Source organism: Mesoplodon bidens, assembly GCF_964165515.1.
Source record: "Mesoplodon bidens genome assembly, chromosome: X".
Taxonomy (NCBI): domain Eukaryota; kingdom Metazoa; phylum Chordata; class Mammalia; order Artiodactyla; family Ziphiidae; genus Mesoplodon; species Mesoplodon bidens.
Genome location: NC_138163.1, coordinates 103,120,706 through 103,145,613, shown reverse-complemented (window position 1 = coordinate 103,145,613; position 24,908 = coordinate 103,120,706). Strand labels below are relative to the sequence as shown.

At 37.9% G+C, this 24,908-nt stretch overlaps 2 protein-coding genes across 8 annotated transcripts in view; one reads left to right on the top strand and one right to left on the bottom strand.

Moving 5' to 3' along the window:
* Positions 1-24,908, bottom strand: part of CASK (calcium/calmodulin dependent serine protein kinase) — a 392,946-nt gene that overhangs the window by 141,164 nt on the left and 226,874 nt on the right. The window lies entirely within an intron of this gene.
* GPR34 (G protein-coupled receptor 34) lies at positions 8,505-10,228 on the top strand. Its single transcript, XM_081221972.1, has one exon. The coding sequence runs from the start codon at positions 8,654-8,656 to the stop codon at positions 9,776-9,778; it is 1,125 nt and encodes a 374-aa protein (XP_081078098.1). The 5' UTR covers positions 8,505-8,653; the 3' UTR covers positions 9,779-10,228.

The window sequence follows — 24,908 nt, the reverse complement described above, 5'->3', positions numbered from 1 at the left end:
AAATACCTTTCAGAGAGGCCTAGCTTTTGTCCCCTCTCCTTGTGCCCAATTTCTCTCGCCTCATTGGCATTAGTTTTTGGTTTATCCTCCCATTGTTTGGTTTTGTTTTGAAAATGAGACAATACATACAAATACTCAAAATTTTCACATAACAACACGTGCATTAGATGACTCCATAGCATTACCTAGACATCTTCAGGGAGGTTTGTTTTTTTGTTTCGTTTTTTTAAAGAGAGACATTTGCGCGCTGATGGGAAAGATCCTGTAGAAAGGAAAAAACCACCCCAGAAGAGAAAGGGGATGGGATATAATATGCAAGTGGGAAGGGGGTTGGCCCTAGCGACAGCGAAGAAGGCAGGATACAGGGGCACCTGTAGATGCAGGCAGATGTGGATGTAAGACGATGAGGAAGTTCTCTTCTGAGCACTTCTATTTTTCATTTACTTGAAATAAAAAGTGATCAGCAGGTGGGAGTGAGGAAGGAGAGGGGGTTGTTGGCAGAAGAGTGAAGGTGTGAAAAGGGTTTTCAAAGAACATGAAAATGAACTAAGACAGTGGTTGGCAAACTTTAGTATCATAATCACACAGATCTGCTGGCCTACATCCCCAGAGTTTCTGACTCATAAGGTCTGGGATGAGCTTAAGGATGTGCATCTCTAACAAGGTCCTGAGTGATGGTTTTTTTGTTTGTTTGTTTGTTTTGTCCTGAGTGATGTTGATGCTACTGGTCTAGGAGCCATGCTTTGAGAACCACCAGACTAAGGAAATATAGCAGGACTGTTGGCAGCATAGGGGCCCACTCGAGGTTTGTGGTCATGAGTTTGAAGCAAGACCAATCAGCACTATTCTGTGTTTGTACCCAGCAGTCCTCATTTTAGCTGGTGAGGTTCAGGCCTGGAGTGGGTGGTGAGCTGAATTTAACAAGGGTTGGGATCTAGATAAAGAGAGGCCGGTAATATCATAAATGGATGGCACCAAACAAGCACATCCGTTTATTTCTTCTTTTCTACTTCTATCTTTTGTATAAATAAAAAGCTAAGATATCAACAGAGTTCGAGGAAGGGGAAGGGTGAGCAGAAGAGGATGTATGGGAATAAGCTGAGAACACCAAAACAAAAAGCAGAAAGTTCAGAATGAACAGGAAAGAGCTCATATAAAGGAAGAACTAAGAAAAGCTTACATTCAAATCTGGTCACAGTAGGGCCATCAGGGAACTGAAGATTAAAACAGAATTAGCGCTTTGAAAAGGGACGGCTTAGGTGTGGAAAAATAGCTAGCATGATAAAAATTTTATATTAGATTTTATGAAATAGAACATATAATAGATAAACATTATTTAGTCATTTAAATAAATCCTGCCAGGATCCCCAAAAGATATTTGCACACCCATGTTTATTGCAGCATTATTCACAATAGTCAAGAGGTGGAAGCAACCCAAATGTCCACTGACAGATGAATGGATAAAGAAAATATGGTATATACATACAATGGAATATTATGTTGCTTGAAAAAGCAGGAAATCCTGTCACATGGTACAACATAGGTGAACCTCAAGGATATTATGCTAAACAAAATAAGCCTGTCATAAAAGGACAAATACTGTACGATCTGACTCAAATGAATTACCTAGAGTAGTCAAAAATCATAGAAAGTAGAAAGGTAGTTGCCAAGGGTAGGGGAAGAGGGAGAGAGGGCTAATGTTTAGTGGACACAGAGTTTCAGTTTGGCAAGATGAAAAATTTCTATATATAAACACAACAATAAGTATATTTACTTAACACTACTGAACAATATAAATATACTTTATAAAGTATAAATATAACAATATAAGTATACTTGCACAATATAAATATACTTAACACTACTGAACTGTACATTTTAAAATAGTTAAGATAGTTAATGCTATGTATTTTTAACACACACACACACACACACACACACACACACAATTCCTCCTAGACCAATACAGTAATCATCTTCCTTCTCAGAAGTTCTAGAGTGAAGTAAGAGCTACAAAATATTTTTATTCTGGCAATTTAAAAATATTCTGTCCCATGTGTCATATTTATAACAAACTAAAAGCTCTGGAGAATATGATGTTTAGAAGAGTGTATGTACCCAGAAATAATTAGAATGTTAGATAAAGCCCAATGAGTTAAATATTATTTAGTGTAAAGTAAACAAAGCTACAGGGTAACAATTATGGGGAGGATAATAACTAACTTTTCTTCATTTCAGATGACAACAAAAAAGAAGAAATGACATTAAACTGCAGGGCCAACAGTTACATAGATGGACAGATAGTGGTTAAATATTACACTAGGACCAAAAAATCCCCCTGCAGAATTACTTCATTATTTTCTTTAAAATATAGGAGATATTTTAATTTACTAGGGAGAGTTCATCATGGTGCTAAAAAGGAGAGAATACTATCACAAATTTCATCTAATTCTAAAGTTATAAGATTGTTTTAGAAAATAAATCCAAGGTCTTAAGGGAATACATGAAAATATACTAAAATAACACACAGATCAAATAAACCTTTTAAAACTTAAATAATTCATTACTCATGTTACTATAATGCAATACAGATGTCGACTTAAAAAAAATGCACAACGTGAGAGTTGCGAGTTACATTTTATTTGGGGCAAAATGAGGACTGCAGCCTGGGAGACAGCATCCCAGATAGCCCTGAGAAACTGCTCCAAAGAGACGGGGGGCAGGTCAGTGAGTTTGGTGAAGGGGGAATACGTGCAGTCAAGCACATATTTTTTACAGAAGGTTTCTGCTAGTCTCCTGCAGGTTACTGCTAGTCACGAGCAGTCGTCACCATGAAGGATTTTAGTGCTTTTCTAGATATGAGGAGATACAAGAATTGGGCTCATACAATTGTCTCCTGAAAATATCTAACTATCTGAAGCCCTGTTCAGCCAGTTTTTCCCAGAGCAGAGAGGGCCTCATTTCAGCTCTCCACCCTGAACTCCTTTCAGGGCGTGTTGAAAGTCAACAGCTGCAGCAGCACATGATTTAATCCTTGTAGAGGTAGATGGCAAGTGCCAGTGGAAAATACCAATTTTTTGTTGACACAGGAATGCTACTTTATGTGATTGTTAGTTTCTAAAATGAATCCAGAAAGAAAGAGAAATTAAATGCTTGTGCTTTAAAAGTACATATAGCATATTATGTATCATTAGTTAGGAAAAACAGAAAATGCATATTTCTGCTTAGAATTTATAAACTTTATGCGGGGGGAGGAGGGAAAACTTTTCACAATTGTCAAAGTGGAAGGTATTCATAGAAAAGATATAAATAATTTCTTAAAGTTAAGTGTTGATTAAGCTTAAAGTTGTTGCATAGTGGTAGGGTTTTTAAAAATATTTTCACAAGGAGTCTAAGGGTTGTCATATTGAAAAAAGAAAGAAAAGAGAAAAAACACACCTACCACCACATGCAAATATAAAAAATAAAAAGACAACCCCAACCAATTGCACCACAACCGGATGGAGGAACCCAGCTGACACACCAAGACGAGTCTCTGTGTCTAGGAATCTTAGGGTTCAGCTCCTTTTACTTCAAGAGAGCCTGAACTGTGAGTATGCCTTGATTTCAATTGCATAAATGATCCATTTTTTAAGTTACATTCTGATTATCTGAGTAATATAAATGAAACCTGCTTCATGGTGACTAGCAACACTTTGCTTCTAGAACCTGAGTAAATCGAATGAATGATACCTCTGCTGCGGCTTGACTTAAAATGAGGCTGTCTTCTTAGTTACTTGAAGTACTTTAGGACATGAGATATTTATGCTCATACTATCAATACTGTCACATTGTTTATACTGTATTTTGTATACTGCCACAAAGACTTGCAGATCTCCTTGAATCAATTAAAAGTTATTTTCATATGCAACAAATTTTATTTCCAGTGTATTATAAGTGATCTGTAACTTATTAACTTTATTAAGTTATGCTGACTCCCTATTTTCAATAATAGTATTTTCTTTATTATATGATTTCTATTTTATGGTAATTTACGAGACCAATTAAATTTTAAGTTTCATGTTTCAGAAGTTAATAATGGTGAATATTAGAGAAAAGAAAAAGCAAAATACCCTTTAGTGAATCCACCTAAAATTAAAAAATGTTTTAGCCATAGTTAAATTGGTATCAAAAGCTAATGTACTACTAATAATATTCTTTCTAAAGTAACATGCTTTCAATTTTCACTTTGTATGCAGAAATTAGTGCAATTTTTAAAGCATGGCCTGAATGATTCAGTGTTTATCAAGTCAAACTACAAATGTAAACGGCTGCTACCACTGCCACCTAGGTATGTATTTTAACATAGCAATGTGATGCTTTCACAAACATACCCAAACTGCATTTAAAAAGCTTTTGCTCATTGGAGGCCACAGTGGAATCTGTCGGGTCCTGCCCTCTAATACAGAAGCTCCTGTAGGAGCCAGCTGAAAAATTACAGGCAAGGGGAGGGTGGTGCTGGTGGGTACAATGCAGCACTAATACAGGGTTGCGAACTTCAGGATTTGTCAAGTAACAACATTAAAAACCATTAACCATCTACTATCAGAAAACGACCGTGACCACTTCACACCAGTCACAACTAATGTCCACTGGGAAACTGGTCCCTATGTGAATGCAGTGGTTTGTTTCTTATCTTCACTGGCCATTCTTAACAAATCAAGTAAGTAGTTTTTAAAACAGTAAATGGCCTTAGGAACAGCGAGTGATTGACACATTGTAAAGGAGGCAGAAATCAGCCATTAAGTTCCAAACAGAATCTAATCTGTTAATTTGTTAATAAATGACTGAACACTAGCCATTCAATACAGGGTTCTAAATGACAGCTACTACTACTATTTAAACAAATACATTACTCTCTTTGAGCTTGAAAATAAAGCAAAACCAGAAAGGTTTATTGGTGATCTTGTACAACTATTATTTATTTATTTTATTTGCAGATTAGAACTGAGGCAAATGGTTTCAGGCTACGTGCTTTGCACTAATGGCTTTCTAGAAACATCTTGATTATGACAATCAGGCCTAGAAATAAGTTTGAAAAGATATGCTCTGGGGGATATGCTGCACATTCTGATGAATGATTTGTGATTCTGTAAACTCTGGACTTACTTACTTACTATAATGGACATAGCAAATAAAAAGGTTAGTACCTTTTCCAAAGAGGTAAAACTAGATGACAATCTTTTCTTAAAATCGCTAATGTGGATCATGCTAAAGGAATCATGTCAAAATGCCGCTGACAGAACTCATCGTTAATAAAGAAAATGCTGATCATATGTGATTAGTAGGAGTAAGGTTTGGTGAAAAGGATCATGGGCTCTAAAAGCTAGACGGATCTGAGTCTCAACTTGGGTACAGACATTTAAGAGCTGTGTGGTCATGGGTAACGAACATAACATCTTTATCTTTCATTAATACCTACCTCACAAAGTTATTATAAGGATTATGTAAATGAAATAATATAAATGTGCTTAACACACTGTCTGGTACACAGCATATGCTAAATAAATATTAGTTACTGGTTCAGTCATCTAGCTCAAGGGTTCAATTCTGACTGCATATTAGAATCCCCTGAGGAGCTTTTAAAGGAAACCATTCCAGACCAATTAAGCCCATTCCAGACCAATTAAATCAGAAGATCTGGGGATGGAGCCAGGCACTGGTATCTTTAAAAAGCCCTCAAGAGGATTCTAATATGCAGCCGGGATTGAGAGCCACTGAGAGTCTCTTCTACAAAGTATCCAACTGTGGTAGTCTCAAAAAATCTTCCGTGGTAAAACCTTATTGCCTCCCCAGATAGATTGTTTCATTCTAAAAAAGCATTTCCTTAAAAGCAGGCAACATCTGTCTCTGCATTTTTACTCATTGGTCCTTCTTCTGCTTTCGGAAGACATACATCAGGAGGTGAAATCCTTTTCTCCGTGGCCTTGAAAGTGTTCACATCTCCAGGTGCCTGTTTCCTTCCACTTGCTCCTCTGACATGATTTGGGCTCTTCCCCCTCACCGGCTCTGTGGCCTTTTTTAAGTGTGCTGCTGAGGATGAAACACTGTATTCTAGGTGGAACCCTACCAGCTTAGGACAGTACCGATAAGTAGTGACAATCTTCGTTTAAGACACTCCATAGGTATGAAGTCAACCAAAGACAGGTTAGTTTTTGCTGCAGCCACGTCACACTGCAGACACAGCAACTGCAGTCAATTGCAATTGTGTTTTTGTTCATGTAGCTAAAGCCCTTCCTGTACTTGAATAGTTTATTTTAATATCCACATGTAGGACTTTACATACTTTTCTACTAAATTCCCTTTTTCATTCAACAGCATTTATTGTGCTAAACACGTGGTACACAGAGGCAAACAAAACAGACTTGTTTCCTAACCCTAATGGAGTTTAAAATATAGCAATGGAGAAGGAAAAAAAAACAAAAAACAAAAACTCTGACCTTTAAAGTCATTTCAGCTGTCTGAGCTCTCGAAGTCGTGTCACCTGTCATGCCTCAGCTCACTTTCATCAGTGGCTATGAGATATTTCTACCTGAGCCTCAGCCAGCTCCCTATGTGACCACACAACACAGATCCCTCTACAGGGGCCCTTCTCCTTTTCCTGGTAATCTCCATTGCATTATCAGCTCCATTTTTGGCAGCCTGCCATTCTTCCTGGATTGCCCTTTCATTTTTAGAATTTCAGATCACCAGAAACACGTGTGTAAGTTTCTATAAACTTTGTGAAATCTGTCTCCGTGCAGTTGAGACACATGACAAACCAGGCTCAGTCCTCTTGCCTCCCTCCCTCCGTTGTCCTCAGCTCTGGCGACAGGCTCTTACCAGGGATTACATAACTTCCTCTTCACCAGTCAGTTCCTCTACCAAGGATTCAATTTCCCCCCTTGACAAAATTTTAAACAGGAATTTCACACTCTACTAAAATGGTTTCTTCTTGATCAAATTATAGGTAGTTTTAAGAAAGGCTAACTTCTTCCAAATGCTTTTCTCTGTGTATAAGGTCAAATCAGGAAATTAATTATGGTAATTCAAATCCATTGTACAGCATTCAAAGTTTAAATGCACACTCCTGAAAAAATATTTACCAAGAGCAGGGTCTCTGTCATTTTCACCTTCGTTTTCCAAGCAGTACTTAGCCAAGTGTGAGATATTCACTAAAACAAAATTAATCAAAAGGTGTTTTTTTTTAAAGCTAACTGTCATTGAACACTTGTTATGTTCCAGGGTAAACATAACACTTGTTATGTTCCAGGTGTTATGTAAACATAACACTTGTTATGTTCCAGTTTTGTTGTTTGTAGAATGCATTTTTCTATTTCTACAAACAAAAAAACTAAGGCTTAGAAAAGATTAAGTTGTTGGCTGAAGCTCACAGAGTTAGTTAGGTCTGATTTTGATAACCTTGCCCTGAATGTCTTTATGACACCTGCTAAGAAGCTTCTGTAAAGAAATAGGGAAGTCACTCTAAGAAAGGAATGTGACAAGACCCCCTGGAATCCTCTCCTCACATCTCCTCTTTATGATGGCCTCTCAGACTGAGCTCTTCACAGCAGCCAATGCCCAGCAAAGAGCCAGTAACAAATAGCACTGCTAACATTCTCTGCTGCCACAAACAAGTGGAATTCACACACTATTTTACAGTCTCACATGACCTAGCCCACGGAATATTTCAGCTGCAGTTACTTCCTTCCAAAATCTTGGTTTACACATCCTCTTTCCCATCTACATTATCACTCTATGTTCTATGCTTCTAGGTCAAGGAGACTCTCCAAGGTGCCTAACTGGCAGCTGTCACCACCTGAGTTGGTTTTGTTTGGCTACTTTGCTCTCCTGTGCAGTGTTACGAGCCTGCTTAATGAGGCAAGTGCTGTGCTCTACTGGTCTGTTACGGTAATTGCATGCCCCCGTAGGCAAGTGATTTTAATACCCTCAACTTGGTGTTAAGTTGAAAAGGAAGAAATTTAGGACCATTTCCCCTATTCCCACCATGGAATGAGAGACTGCCACAGTTTATCTGTCACATACTGTGTGGCAACACGTGTCAAAATGAATGAATGCCATCTATGAGGGAAAGAGTCAAGGCAGGAAGCTGGACAGGGGCCAGCAGTGGGCCCAGCTCACTCATGTCTGTAACTACCTTTAGGGAAACTGACACTCATCTTCGAAAAATATGAGCTGTCATTTCACCTCCATCTCTATTCCCATAAAAACTTCCCTAAGAAAAGATGATTCCATAGTTCAGATATTTATTTTAATATAATAAGTGAAACAAACCTTGAACATTTATCATAGCATAGAAAAGGTTAGAGCAGGACAATCCACAAGATTCTACTATATGTGCTGCTTGTTTTGTGATACCATAAGGCTGCTACATATATTGTGTAGATATCCAAATGGTCCAAAGTAGGATAAAAGGAAAGCTTCTCACAATGTCTGAAAATAAATCATTTACTATTTGTGCTTTGAGCTAAAGTAATTGTTATTAAAATAACAAGTGACTCAATGTTTGGCATTCTGTTGTAGGAGAAATCTGAAGACATAAAAGCTACAGTCAAGGAACATGTCATTTAGCACCCTCACTTTCTGATCCCTACAGAAGACAACGAGAAGTCAGATGGTAACAATGACGACAACTTCAGTCAGCAGCTGGCCTTGCTCCTCCCAGGGAGTGCACTTTATAACTAATCACAGCGTCCAATGGCCACACAACTTCTCAGAAGCCTCAAATTTTACTGCCTGTTCCATGGATGAAAAATTACTCTCTGATGTGTTAACAACATTCTACTCTGTTATTTTCATCGTGGGCCTCGTTGGAAACATAATTGCCCTCTATGTATTTCTGGGTATCCACCGCAAAAGAAATTCCATTCAGATTTACCTACTCAATGTAGCCATTGCAGACCTCTTACTTATCTTCTGCCTCCCTTTCCGAATAATGTATCACATTAACCAAAACAAGTGGACACTAGGTGTGATTCTTTGCAAGGTTGTGGGAACACTATTTTATATGAACATGTACATTAGCATTATTTTGCTTGGATTCATCAGTTTGGATCGCTACATAAAAATTAATCGGTCTATACAACAACGGAAGGCGATAACAACCAAACAGAGTATTTATGTTTGCTGTATAGTATGGATAATTGCTCTTGCTGGATTTTTAACTATGATTATTTTAACCCTTAAGAAAGGAGGTCATAATTCCACAATGTGTTTCCATTATAGAGATAAGCATAATGCAAAAGGAGAAGCAATTTTTAACTACATTCTTGTGGTAATGTTCTGGCTAATTTTCCTACTAATAATCCTTTCCTATATTAAGATTGGCAAGAATCTATTGAGGATTTCTAAAAGGAGGTCAAAATTTCCTAATTCTGGCAAATATGCCACTACAGCCCGGAATTCCTTTATTGTGCTTATAATTTTTACTGTATGTTTTGTTCCCTATCATGGCTTCCGATTTGTCTATATTTCTTCACAGCTAAATATGTCGTCTTGCTATTGGAAGGAAATCGTTCACAAAACCAATGAGATCATGCTGGTTTTCTCATCTTTTAATAGCTGTTTAGATCCAGTCATGTATTTCCTGATGTCCAGTAACATTCGCAAAATAATGTGCCAACTTCTTTCTAGACGGTTTCAAGGGGAAGCGAGCAGGAGTGAAAGCACTTCAGAATTTAAACCAGGATACTCCCTGCATGATACATTTGCTGCAGCTAAAATTCAGTCTACTTCTTAAAGCACTTACGGTAAACATATTAAAAAGAATGATAAAATACAGCCTAATTCCTTGAAGAACAAAAAATTATGAAACAAAGCTCTAGCATTTACAAAGCTTAGATCCTCCCAAAGTTCTTTGCTTATTTGTGATATTTCATTTGCTTAATTACAAAATATTTTAAGTGCAAGCTTACACTCATCACTAGATTTTAAATCTGTATATAAAATCTTTTAGGCTAACACTGTTAACATAGATTATAAAATTAAATGAAATTTATGGTTTTAACCACAGAATAATTAAAGAAAATGTTATACTTTCTCAAGTCACTAAAGTAGCTATTCAAAATCAAGTACCTAATACTAATTTAAAGTGTGCTTAAAAGTTAACCGATTTGAGGACCGACTTAAAATGTCAGAAAATATGTTCATTGTCATTTAAAAAGCTTGTATAATTTGCCACTGTATTCATTTATGTCTAAACCTCTATTAGCAGAAATAATAAAATTCTAATAAAAAATGAAATCACCATCTATCACTGCTTAGTACAATAGGTGAGCTAAAATTCAATAGCCTAGTGACAGTACTTAAGACTGCACCTTACTTAAAACAGATTTATAAACAATTCAGCCATCTTGGACCATACACTTTGATAAAGCAAAATTGAAGATGTGTACACCCTATGATCCAGCAAGTCCACTACTAGGTATATATCTTACAGAACCACTCAAACATGTATACAAGCAAACATGTGTAAAGATGCTCAGTGACCTACTGCTTACAATACTAAACAAATGTAAACAACCTAAGTATGAGTATGCATCAGCAAAGGAATGGAGAAAAAAACTTCATCTGCGTGCATCAACGTGGAGAATTGGCAAAAATAATGTTGAATAAAAAACAAAAACTGCAAAGGGGTATGTACCCTATGAAATCACTTATGTAAAATACAAAACCACATAAAACAATACCGTATTCTTTATAGATCTATACATATACAATAAAAATATAAAACATACGTCATAATATACATAAACATATATACCAACTTAAGGTTAATGGTTACATCTGGAGAGATTTGAAGCAAACATGGCAAAATATTAATAATGTCTGTTAAACCTGTGTGGTAATACATGGGTATTTGTTATGTAATTTTTGGTATATATTTGAGTGTTTGAAATATTTCATAACAATAAAGAAAACCTGTAGGTTAGAATTAAAAGGAGCAAATTCTGAAATTTTCATGTATGTTCAAAAATAACTAGAGGGGCTTCCCGGGTGGCGCAGTGGTTGGGAGTCCGCCTGCCGATGCGGGGGACGCGGGTTTGTGCCCCGGTCTGGGGGGATCCCATGTGCCGCGGAGCAGCTGGGCCCGTGAGCCATGGCCACTGAGCCTGCGCATCCGGGGCCTGTGCTCCGCAACGGGAGAGGCCACGGCAGTGAGAGGCCCGCGTACCCCCCCCAAAAAAAAGAAAAAGAAAAAGAAAAACTAGAGAGTAAGCTCTACGAGAAAGGGCCCTTATTCGTATTCTTTTTAAAAAAATTTATCTTATTGAAGTATAGTTGATTTACTATGTTGTGTTAATTTCTGCTGTACAGCAAAGTGATTCAGTTATACATACATATATATATATATATATATATATATTCTTTTTCATATTCTTTTCCATTATGGTTTATCACAGGATATTGAATGTAGTTCCCTGTGCTATACAGTAGGACCTTGTTGTTTATCTATTCTATATATACTAGTTTGTATCTGCTAATCCCAAACCCCCAATCCAGCCCTCCCTCATCCCAAGGGCAACCCCCTTGGCAATCGCAAGTATGTTCTCTGTATCTGTCAGTCTGTTTCTGTATCGTAGATAAATTCATTTGTGGCATATTTTAGATTCCACATGCAAGTGATATTATATGGTATTTGTCTTTCCATTTCTGACTTACTTCCCTTAGTATGATAATCTCTAGGTCCATCCTCGTTGCTGCAAATGGCATTATTTTATTCTTTTTTATGGCTGAGTAGTATTCCTGTGTGTGTGTGTGTGTGTGTGTGTGTGTGTGTGTGTGTGTGTGTGTGTGTGTGTGTACACACACCACATCTTCTTTATCCATTCATCTGTCGATGGACATTTAGGTTGTTTCCATGTCTTGGCTATTGTGAATAGTGCTGCTATGAACATAGGGGTGCATGTATCTTTTTAAATTATAGTTTTCTCTGGATATATGCCCAGGAGTGGGATTGCTGGATCATATGGCAACTCTATTTTTAGTTTTTTAAGGAACCTCCATACTGTTTTCCATAGTGGCTGCCCCAATTTACATTCCCACCAACAGTGTAAGAGGGTTCCAAAAGGGCCCTCATTCATCACTGACTACCCAGAGCATAGTTGCATTGTCTAGCACAAGGAAGATCAGTACATATTTGTTGAATAACTGAATGAACGAGTGAATGAATGGATGGATGAATGAGAAGGGAAGGAGGGAGGGAAGGGGTGCTTAACAGAACTGAAAAAGTAGGTTATTTTCCTAGTCAATGTATCTAGATATAGCTGCAGAAAACGTCATACAATTGTAATCAGGAGATGTCATTAAGGCAACCATTCTCAAAAGTATGGCCAGCATTGTTCTTTTTTTATTTTTTTAACATCTTTATTGGAGTATTATTACTTTACAATGGTGTGTTAGTTTTTGCTTTATAACAGTTTTTTGATTACACACAGAATCAGAATGCTGTTGACTTAATATGTAAATGCCTGTTATGACAAACTGCAAGGATCCATTCATAAGTTTCTGTCACAGAGTATGAGAATTTTTTTTTTTTTATAGTCAGAATACTTCTTCAAACTTCAGGTAGGCCACTGATTGGGAAATCAATATTAAAGAGTATGAAGAATTTCATTAGGGCTGAACTTATTTTAATGAGATTTGGATTGTATACAGTTAGTGTTCAGTTAGTTGTATTTCAGTGAGTGTACACAAATGGTTGAACAAACAATCGGTCAAAGCAGAATTATATTTAAAAAATAAGAAACATTTGAGAATAAAAATAGAAATTTGCAGAAAAATCAGAGGCTCAGAAAAAAGTAATAAATTTTATATTAATTACTCTGCTCTGACAATTGTTAACAAATACCAAACTGAAATTCAGTATTTGTGTAATTTAAAAATATGACAATATTGATTTTCTCTCATGTTCTCAAAATTAAAATCTTTTTTACATTACTGGTAAACATTTTATATCCCTACATGTGTCTATTGTAAACATACAGTTTTTGAATGCTTAAATTACATTATCTATTATTATTACTAGTAGTAGTTTTATGGAACATTAAAAGAAACACCTATACACTCATAATTCTAGAAGCGTTCTCATTATTTATATTAAATGAGATGATCCCTATAAAGCCCTGCACAATGGCATTCTTAAAAAAGTAAAAAAGTACACTGAGTCAATTCTTGCTATAATTATTTGTGATAAAATAAATTTTGTTAAAAGTCAACCTATCGATAAGCTCCTAACAGATTTTCTTTACTGACAGAAGTTTCACTAATAACATACCTTAGAGTAACCTGAATCCTGAGAATGTTACTAAATTTTTAGAAAAATTTGCTAAACTTACCAAATTTAAGGCTATTTATTTCATATAATCTTTTATTTCTTATTGAACACTGGTGTACACAAGTAGGAAACACTGTCCCTACCTCCCCCAAGCCAAGATTTAGTTCCAGAAGCATACAGAAAAGGGAAGTTCAGAAGTATATACATATCCTCACCTTGCAAAAGATCTTGAGAACAAGTTTCTAAATAACATCTCACATATGCAAAACCAAACAAAGGCATAATTAACTGCCTGGTTGCGAGAGTAAGACCTAAATGCTGAGTTTTGCTGTTAGTTTGGGAAAAGTATTGTGTGCAGAGCTGGGTTTGATGGCAGTTGAATTTCTAAGATCAGGTCAATAGAAAAAGAAAATTCTGTTCTAGTACAGAAGGTTTTGTTTTCAACTTCTTTTTAAAATGGATTCTTCAGTCCTGCTGATATGAAAGTAGAACTAATATAATTACAGCTCTGTGAAGCAAAGCCTTACTGAAAAGTTATCCTTAAGAGAAAAACAGCATGAAATAGAGTTCTCTCAACAGGCAGCCTGGACTTTGCAGAAACATGTTAACAGGCTAATTATTTTTTAGCCTTTTGAAGTATGAATGCACACTTATTTTTACCAGATATTAAAATATATTCTTATCCTTCATTAAGGATAACACTGTGGAGCACATGCAAGGATAAACTTATCAATGGAACAGAAGGCACAGCTCTACGCAGACCCTCAATGATACATGAGAAGATTATCTGACAAATTAATCACTCTCAACAGGGTAGGAGCAGGAACAAATCAGAGGGCAACCTAGGATTCTGTTAGTCAAGATGTGCTAGAAGCTTGCAAAGTGGGGTTCAGTGAATTTTTTTTTAACATCTTTATTGGAGTATAATTGCTTTACAATGGTGTGTTAGTTTCTGCTGTTAAATGAATTTTTTTTTTTTTTTTTTTTGCGGTACGTGGGCCTCTCACCGCTGTGGCTTCTCCCGTCGCGGAGCAACAGGCTCCGGACACGCAGGCTGAGCGGCCATGGCCCACGGGCCCAGCCGCTCCGCGGCATGCGGGATCCTCCCGGGCCGGGGCACGAACCCGTGTCCCCTGCATCGGCAGGCGGACTCTCAACCACTGCGCCACCAGGGAAGCCCTAAATGAAGCCCTAAATGAAGCCCTAAATGAAGCCCTAAATGAAGCCCTAAATGAAGCCCTAAATGAATTTTTAAGAAGTTTTCTGGGGCTTCCCTGGTGGCGCAGTGGTTGAGAGTCCGCCTGCCGATGCAGGGGACACGGGTTCGTGCCCCGGCCCGGGAGGATCCCGCATGCCGCGGAGCGGCTGGGCCCGTGGGCCATGGCCGCTCAGCCTGCGTGTCCGGAGCCTGTTGCTCCGCGACGGGAGAGGCCACAGCGGTGAGAGGCCCGCGTACCGCAAAAAAAAAAAAAAAAAAAAAAAGCTTTCTGAGTGGCTCTGATACACTTTCCTCCTTCAAAGAGAATCACTGCAAATAGAGGAGACATCACAAAGAGCATAGGGGAAGGAAGAAATGAATTAATAAATAGTTCTGTGCTTATTTAAAATAAAAGCCAATTTATAGCCTCGCCTCGTATCACACCAAAAAAAATTATAACTGGATCAAAGAGTTAAATGTAAATAATGAATGCATTAAAAGACTTAAAAATATGTGACTAACCCATCTGTGGAAGGGAAAAGACTTCCTAATAATAAAATAGAAATAACCACAGGGAAAGATGCATAGATTTGACTTTTAAAAGTAGACTATTTTTTTTGTCAAAAACCATAAACAAAAATAAAAGCAAAAGCAACAAAGTGAGAAAAATATTCACAACAGATATGACATTTACTGGAGAGTTTTTTATGTCAGGCACCAACGGACACCATAAACTTCCAAAGAAACTTGTATTTTTGATCAGAAGCATTTGAATCTCAGAATATAATCTGAACTATGACAACTCGAATGAGACAGAAACTCTCACGATGGATGATGCAGTGTCCTTTTTCGTAGCTACATGGCCCAGTTGAGAACACATTCCTATAAGTGGCTGCTACAGTGCCTCAGTTCAGTCTGGTTTTCAAATTAAGACGTGGAGGACTGCTTGCGTGGTGGTAACAATAGACTCAGAGCTAAAATGGAAGTGCTAGGTTTGTCGTAAACTTCTATTTTGCCTCTTATTTCCCCCTTCAAGTTTACATGCAACGGAATGGGAAGCAAAGTAAAATATATTTATGTACCTTTTACTGTGCTGGGTGCTCGCAATGCATTATTATCATTTACTCCTCATTGCATCGTGATTGAAGTATTTTCTGTATTTTACATATGAGGGGATGCAAGTTGGTAGACTTTTATTCCACAGGCATTGTCTCTGCTAAGACACTTTTTCGTTTTCATTTCATTCTGCCCAAGCACAATGGTAATTACTGAGATGTCTTTTGTTTTTTTTAAAAAAACATAAATGGGTATTAATATGTATTTAGGGCAAAAAATTCTGCTTATTACTCATCAAAATTGTGTGATGTCAAAAGACCAAAATCTTAAAGAACTAGTTTTCTAGCTATCACACATTTGTACATTCTGTGAAAGCTCTGCCTGAAACATGGACAATAAAGCAGTACAAAAGCATACAGGTTGAATAGAAGGAGAAAAAAAAGAAATCAAATTAGAGCATCTCACCCTTATTAATTTTGCTTCTAGCCCAGGAAATGCATAAAGAACCATCATAAGATGAGCTTTGGAAAAGGTTTCTAACTGTGGTTTGGATACAGGTATTGATGATGCATAGAATCTCTTTTCATGTTAGTAAGCCATGCACGTTATTCCAGGAGCAACAGTTAACTGTTACAGTTATACTCTGGTTTGGTAATTCCACATATAATCATTTTTTAGGTATAAAGTATTTCAAACATACAAAAAAGTGAAAATACAACGTAACAGGCAGCTAAGCACCCATCACCCAAATTGTGCAGATGTTAATGTTTTGGCCCTATTTGCTTAACTGTTCTCTTGTACCTATACATAAGCCAAGAAGATATACTAAAGCTCATCCGGAGGTAGCCTCTTGCCTAAAGTTAGTGTACATCATTTTGATGTACATGTTTATACTATTATGACATTCGTAAGTGGCATGAATAACAATGTGCATTAGTTTTTGTTTTTAAAATTTAACAAATAGTATCTCACTAATACATCCTTTTGTAACTTTTTTCACTCAAATTATGTTCGTGTTGATAGATTCATTCATTTTAACAGATGCATAGTGTTTTACTGTGAGAGTAAACAACAGTTCAATTCTCCATTTCTCCTAACAATGGGCCTTTAGGTGGTTTCCACTTTTTCACTATTAGAAACCACGTTCAAGTGAAGTCTCCTGTGTGCATGTGTGGAATTTTTCTATGGCTGACACCTAGAAGTAGAAATGCTTGGTTGTAAAGGATATAAACATCTTCAGTTTATTTCCGTTGTGACAAACTGCTCTCCAAAGTGATTTTACCAATTTATACACCTATCCCACCACTAGTAAGATAAGAGTTCCTCTACCCACATCCTCACTAATACTTGGTTTTATCAGATTTACTAACTTTTGCCAATCTGGGAGGTGTGAAATGGCATCTCCCTGTGGTTTTAATTTGTGCCTCCCTGACTGCCAGTGAAATGGAGCAGCATCACCTCATGTTTCTTTTTTGCCCATTCATGTTTCTTCTTGGGTGAATCATCTATTCATATCTATACCATTTCCCCTTTTCCCTTTAATGAGTTGTTTTTATTCCTTTTTTTTTCAAATTGTTGAAATAATTCTTTATATATTATGTACACTAATCTTTTGTTCTTTATATGGGTTGCAAATAACTTCTACCAGTATGGGACTTGTCTTTACTTTGCTTATGGTTTCTTTTGCCAGACACCATAAGGAAAGGAAGACGTTTTCTAATCAATGAATCTAGATGAACCCTGGCCTTCTGAAATATATACACCCCTCAAGGACCAAGCTAAAGAATTTGCAGATGAAATTATCTTACAATTAGACAGCTTGGCATTTCAGTCAGAAATAGTATAGTACATAGGAGTGCAAACGAGGTGTCCCCTGAAAACAAAAATGTTTTCTGAGACTTAACCTACAAAATTCAAACATCTAAGTATTACAGATATGCAAACGATTTTAAAGGGATAGAAAGTCTCCTAGACCAGGAGCTGACCTGTTAAGTGTATCAACATATTTAAAGAAAGAATTGGCCATTCACTAGCAGGTAAGTGAGGGAAACTTGGAAGAAAAAGGGGGGTGGAGACTAGGAAGATGTTGGTATTGCCCACCCAGACAGAGTCCAGGGGAACAGTCTTAACCAATGGACCAAGAGTATGACCATCCCACTGGTAAAGCCATGGGGAGGATTATGGTAGCGCTGCATCCAATAGGTCTTCTTAGCCTACTGACATTAAACATTAAATAATGAACTGAGAGGCAGCATAATGGACAGGTTAATAGGGCAGCTGCTGCAACGACTGCCTGAGTTCAATTTCTGGCTCCACCACTTACTATGTAACCTTGTACAAGCTCTCTTTCCTCTACTGAGAAAACAAAAAATAATAGGAACACCTAACTCTATGGAGACTAAATGAGTGAATAAATGTTCTTGGCCATTAAAACATTCAATGTATGTTACTTACTGAAATACTCAAATGTCAAAGGAAAGACAGGGGAAATATATAAAATGGAATGGTCAGAAGCTGAAGATACACAACAGAAGTAGGAAGATACACAGTGGAAGCTGACCTGGACCAAATGAGGCGGGGAAAGCACTCATAAAGGGTAATTTAACTTTAGCTTTCACTAATAACAGCAACGTCCAGGACAGGAGCTGCAGCAGACCCATGCTGTCAGAACCATACTCTGAAACTTGAGCAAGTAGAAGAGGAGAGGATGCCAGAAGAGGGACAGTTTGAAAGAATGGGATTACTTAGCCTTAAAGCAGAAGACTAAAAGAAAGGCATTAGAGCCAAAGTGTGTGTGTGTGTGTGTGTGTGTGTGTGTGTGTGTGTGTGTGTCCGTCCGTCCGTCCGTCCGTCCGTCCTCAGAGAGCAAGCAGAAAGAGGACCAGTGAAGGATGGGAGTTGCAAGCAGCATGTTTCACCAGACTGTAGAAGAGGCTTTTCTAACAATTGCAGATCTCAAATGGAATAGAAAGCCAGTGAGTTATTTGCTAGTAGAAGAACTATTTCAATATAGCATCGATCCTCAGCAAGCTGGGAAGGCAGCAAAGCATTTCAAGCATTTAATAAAGTTTGGATTAGATGTTCTTTAGATCCCTTTAACAGAAGTTTTCGGTTTTACAGAACACTCAATACCTTAATAATGAGTGGCAACCAGGGGCCACCTGTGATCTTGTTGCTCCATCACGTTGTGCCCATACAGTCATGCCCTCAGGGCTATTCAGATGTGTGCGGCTGGGGGGTAGAGGAAGGAGGCTGCTTGCTGTATGGTCAATGGTCCCCAAGCAGTTTCCCAGAATCTCCTTTTGTAGCAGATTTGTCCCATGTCCCTTGCTCAGCACATCACAGGCATTCATTAATATTTACTACCAGAGAGACTGTTTAAACTCTGTCTAAAATAAGTTGATGGATTCTGGGAGTTTTGTGACATTTGTTATGTTAGGTGCTCATTTCTTTGCTTTCTTACTGATACTTGGCTTTGTTATGCATAATCAGAGTGGTCAAACAGGTTACTGCACTGCATCCTGAAGCGGGGTCAAGGCACCTTCACTGTAAAACTGGCTCAATAGCATAAACTGAGGTGGGAATGGTAATCCCTCTGATGTGTGATATTTTTAAATTTTATCCAATGGCAAACTTCTGGACTAAAAAATCTTAATGCCTTCCTTTAACACTGCTGGCAATACTGTTACAGGCCCTTTCCTGTTATACACATTTCCCTTCTATGTTTCCTGCCTCTTCTCATGTTCTATCACCTACCAAGATCTTCTAGTACCCCCAATACTTCCCCCTCTATTTTTTCCTTTCCTGTACTCAGCAGCACCTCTTTCTCTTCCCCAGTTCAGTTTTATCTCTTCATTTTCTGACTTTCTCTTTTAATTGCCTTTCTCACAACTTAGTGTCCTCTTATGTGTTCCCTGATTTGTCAGAAGCAGAAATGCTTCATTATTTGGGTGGAAATTTCGTTTGTACTCAAAAGAAAAACAGTTTCCGCTATATTAAAAACAACTTTCAGCTGGTTGCAAAGGGAACTGATGAGGTTTGCATGCATGTTCATATTCAGTTCCCCTTTGTGGCCAGTGAGACTTGAAAAACACTGGAACACACAGGGTCAGCTCTTGTGCAGACTGATTATAGAGTTCCAAATATATGTGGCAAGTAGTGAGAGGTGTCAGCTAAATAAGTAACTGAGGGTCTCATGCTCTGATAGTTGGCATTTGTGATCCTGCAAATAACTAAACCTCCAGTAATAAGCACAACCTAGCATGGTGGGGGAAAAAGCTACTAAAGGGGCAAGCTAGACTAAGCATCCCTCTGTATCCTTTTAGGCTCTAGTATTGGAGATCTCAATTAATTATCCAGTTCTTAGGATCAGATAAGCAGAAACAGACTTTTCTTCTAGTTTTACTGAAAAGCTAGATTAGTTCTGGAAATAGAAAAGGGCTATTTACAGAGGATAAAAAGTACAAAGGAAACAGCATGGATTCCTGATACTTTCAGTACACCTTTTAATACAAGAAATAATCAAAAGAAAATGACAGCTCCAAGACTGAACTGAGGCACAGTGGGTATCCCTTTGCAAAGTTAATTTAACTTTTCTTTTTGGATGTTATCCAAGACGCAATGGACTCTGAGGTACACATACTATATTAATCCCAAAGGAAGAGCCAATGTACTGTACTTTGAGGAAAAAAATATAAAAATCTAGTTAGAACTCTGCTGTTGCAAGCACAGTAAAGAAAATGTGGTAGATTAAAATTCTCTGCAGCGGGACTTCCCTGATGGCGCAGTGGCTGAGAATCTGCCTGCCAATGCAGGGGATACGGGTTCGAGCCCTGGTCTGGGAAGATCCCACATGCCGCAGAGCAACTAAGCCCCTGAGCCACAACTACTGAGCCTGCGCTCTAGAGCCCGCGCGCCTAGAGACGGTGCTCCGCAACAAGAGAGCAACGAGACGCCACCGCAATGGGAAGCCTGCGCACTGCAATGAAGAGTAGCCCCCGTTCGCTGCAACTAGAGAAAGCCCACGCACAGCAAAGAAAACCCAGTGCAGCCAAAAATAAATAAATTAAATAAATAAATTTAAAAAAAGTAAATTCTCTGCAGCTCTTCCCATCCAGAAGTGGAGTCTTTGCCCACCTCTTGAATCTGAGCAGGTATTGTGACTTGCTTTGACCAATAAGTCGTGGTGGACATTGTATGGCATCTAAGCAAGGCCTTAAGAGGCCTTGCAGCTTCCAGTTTTGTGCTCCTGGAACCCCAAGACCATCACGGTGTAAATAAACCCAGGATGAAAAATCACATGGAGATACTCAGCCCACACAACCATCTCAGCTGAGGCTCCAGACATGAGAGAGACCATCATGGACCATCCAGCCTCAGCTGAGCTGCCAGATAACTAAGAAGCTGCATGAATGACCCCAGGAGAGACTGACAGTAGAACTGCGTGGCTGAGCCCAGAACAAATTGCAGGATTGAGAAAGAACAAATGGTTGTTGTCATAAGCCACCAAGTCTGGCGGTGGTTTGGCATGCAGCAATAGGTAAATGATGCATATAAAATTAAATTAAAAATATGTGTACCATTAATTTCTAAAAAGGTGACAATATAGTAAGTAATTTCATTAACAAAAAAGACAATGCCTCTGTTTTGCTTAAAAGCTGTGTGTGTGTGTGTGTGTGTGTGTGTATCTGGGTGTGAAAGAGAGAGGGAGAGATATTTATTTTCCAAACCACTGCAGAGTGGAGAGTGGCAGGGTTATCGAAGATTTACTAACGAACCATGAGTTGTCAGAGATAACAAGCATATGCTGCATGATGAGGCACCTGGTTAGGTGGTATCTTAACAGGAGGGGATCTGTGTAGTTTAAGTTGACAGGAAGAAGTGACTACAGTGGAGGATAAAGGTGACTTCTCCTATGCTTTCTTCATTAGGTAAAATACACTTTAAATTACACTTGTTGATAGACATGACATGTCGTTTTCATTACAAGCCTTTTAGTATTATTTGACTATTAAAAACTATGTCCATGAATTGCTATGATTAAAAAAAAAGTTAAGAAAAACTAAAGATATGAGAAAAACTTTCGCATGCTAAAATGTCTGACTTTCTTTTTACCGCTAGGATAATTGTAGTTGTGAATGAGTTTACAAAGGTGACTCTTGTGATAATCACTAGTACAAAACAAAACGAAATCTCCAAAGGACATAGCCTATTAAAGGCAGATGAGTGTCAATGGGTTTTCACCTTAAGGACAGAAATCCACTGTCCATACAATTATTCTTATTCTATCACGTTTAAAGTTTTTTTCAGCTATTGAGATAAAGAATCATTTTGTTAGAGCTTAAAAAAACTAAACTTTTAAATTGTTCTAAATTTCTAGCTGGAAAATAGTGCAAGGCGGGCAGCTTATGCTTCAGCCTTTAACAGCAAAAGAGGTTTAACTAGGGCTGGTAATAGATTGCCCTCTGCTGGTCAAAGCGTCGCCAAAGAAATGATTCTCTACAGACTTTTTCTGTGTTAAAATGTAACTGTGGTTTCTTCTTTCCAATTTTCTCTACCAGATACTTCTGGCGATATGGAACTCCAGAGAACTTATATTTCCTGGCTTCAATATTTTATTTGTAGGTTTATTAAAACAATACATTTTAGGCTGGCTTTTTGATGGAGGAGGAAGAAGAGAGCACATAGTAACATTAGAAACTATACCATATATAGTACAATTTGAGAACTATCTAATAAGACACCAACACTTGTTTAGAGTGATACCTTAAAATGACTACTTCAAGTCTAATATATCTCTGTCAAAACATTATAAAAACGCAACCACCAATATATGCAATGATTCAGGCAAGGACCATCAATGAATGCTAAAATCCACTGGGTGAAAGGGGAAAAAATATATTCAGAGAGTCTCAAAATACGACCATCAGATTACTTGCCAATTACAGAGGGGAAAAGTACTAGTACAACGGAGAGTTGGCAGCAATTAATAAATTTCCAGATTGAAAACTGATACATTTTTGGTCACCAGGGACACTTGGTCACCTTTATCTAAAACAGTAATCCAGATTCTGGTAGTACCTAAGAATATGGGATCTGAAGTCACACTACCTGGGTTCAAATATAGGCCCTACAATACACCAGTTACATTACCATCAACAAGTTATTTATCCTCTATGGACCTAAATCTTCTCATCTAGAAAATGATAGTAATAATGGTATCCATCTGAGAGATATCTTAATTAAATATCTTAACAATTAAGTGAATATATATAAAAGCACTTCAGTGGTTGTCATTTATTATTATTATAAATTTTCTAAAAGTGGTTCTCAGGAAAGCTTGTTACTTCAATACTTGGGGTTCTTAATAAGAGAAAGTAAATATAGACACTAATAGGTACAGGATGTAAGACCTCAGATACCCAACTCTTCCTCATCTTCTTTTGACATCTCTTTTTTTCCCCTTGAATAAAGATATTGACATGGAGCAGGAGATTTAACCTCAAGACAATTTTATCTAGAAATTCCAAAGAAGTGATTGGTAATAAAATGTCCAGGAAATGGTCTTGAGAAGAAAGGGGCAGTGGTGAGGTTTCTGGGCACTGATATATGATGTCTTTTTAACTCCTTAAATCTCATTGCAAGTCATAATCCAAGGTGTATATATGTGTTTTGTACCTGTGGCAATACAATGGCTTAAATTATTTTTAGAATTCTATAATCAAATGCTTCATTTTCAGAAATTTTAATCTACTTTTGGCTTTTCAAAGAACCTGAAAAAAAAGGTAGGTTCTGAAGCATGATATGAACCAAACTTGACTGACTCAAAGATGTTGAAATTCAAAATCTGTCCTCAAAAATATCTTTGCCTCATCTAATCCAATGCTAAAGTTTCCCTTTCCCTAAACCTACTAATTTCCCATCTGTTTTCCAACTGCCACTTCTGAGGTCATTCCAATTCTAATGACTGTCACCATGTTTCTATGGTGTGCATTTCTAGAAGAAAATGTCTATCCAGTGCATTCAAGCCGATATGGAAAGACAAAAGCCAAAGGTGAAGTATAGTGAAACTCTGATTGGCAGGTCCATTTAGTCATTAGACCTTTCTTACAAAGCTAACCACTTTTCTGTGCTATTATAAATTTATAAATTTTGGACTTTAATTTCTGCTGTTTTTTAATAGTTCTTGAGGAAAATACTCCCATGGTTTGCTGAGAAACCAGCTCGTAGCAGCAAGAAGAGGATCTTCACACCCTGATTAAGGGTGGGACAGCCATGATTATAGCTGCTCGTGGTAGACTGCGAGGGCCTGAGCACAGTGCAACTGGAGACAGAGACAGGGCTGTGGCCAGACACCACATCCTGAAGAGAGCGGGGGCGCTCAGAGAACCTTGAACAAACCACAGCTTTGAGTAACAGGTCTCTGCTTCACTCCTCCTAAAGGTAACTACTGGCTCGGGTGTGCAATGAACTGGATAAAGGCTTCCACTGCACCCCAACCCCAACTCCCCCTTGAAGAAATAATTATCTTTTGAATGTCAAGTTCTAATGTGGACTACATAAGGCACGTCTTCTCTTCCTGCACACCAGCCTCCCAACGCTCTGAACTTCTGATGGGTCAGATAGAGTGCTTAAAAGGCCAACTGTCGCCATTTTAGAAGACACTAGCTTGGGTAGCCCAAAATAACTGTCGAGTTGAAGCACAATGATTCAGGTAAGACTGAGCTGTCCTGTGTCTTCTGGGTTCTGGCTCTGAGGCAAGTTGAAAAGGGACCCTATCCTAACCCCAGTAATCCGTCAGGAAAGCTCTCATGCACCCCTGCTGAATACAGCTCACCATGGATTGTCAAAGTAAATTATAGCATGCCCACCCTTTGAACCTCAAACATCTCAAAAGCAGGAAACTTCGTACAAGGCAGGACTTACACTCTGGGGAACTACTCTAACACCTCGAGGAGTAAATCTTAAGGATCAGAGCAGAACACTTAGGAAGCCAGTATTTGGCAATGATATAGGAAGTAATTAGAATGGTTAGGCAAGAACATTTAGACTTGGAAACAGAAGCAGAACTTTGAAGAGGAGAAGCATGGGAAAGATGAATGAGAACCAAAGAAAACTGTAGGTGACCTAAATGAGAAAAGTCCAAGGGGCCACTTTTACACAGAACTTGAAATTCTTGAAATTTCTGCCTGACAAGTTGTATTTCTGTTAATCCTGTATTCTCTGACATTTACACCTTTTACCAATTGCAATAATACTTCCCAGTATGTTAGGAAAATATAAATAAAAATTTCCTTATATTTCAATTAGGGAACTCAAAATCACTTAAATCATAAAGAA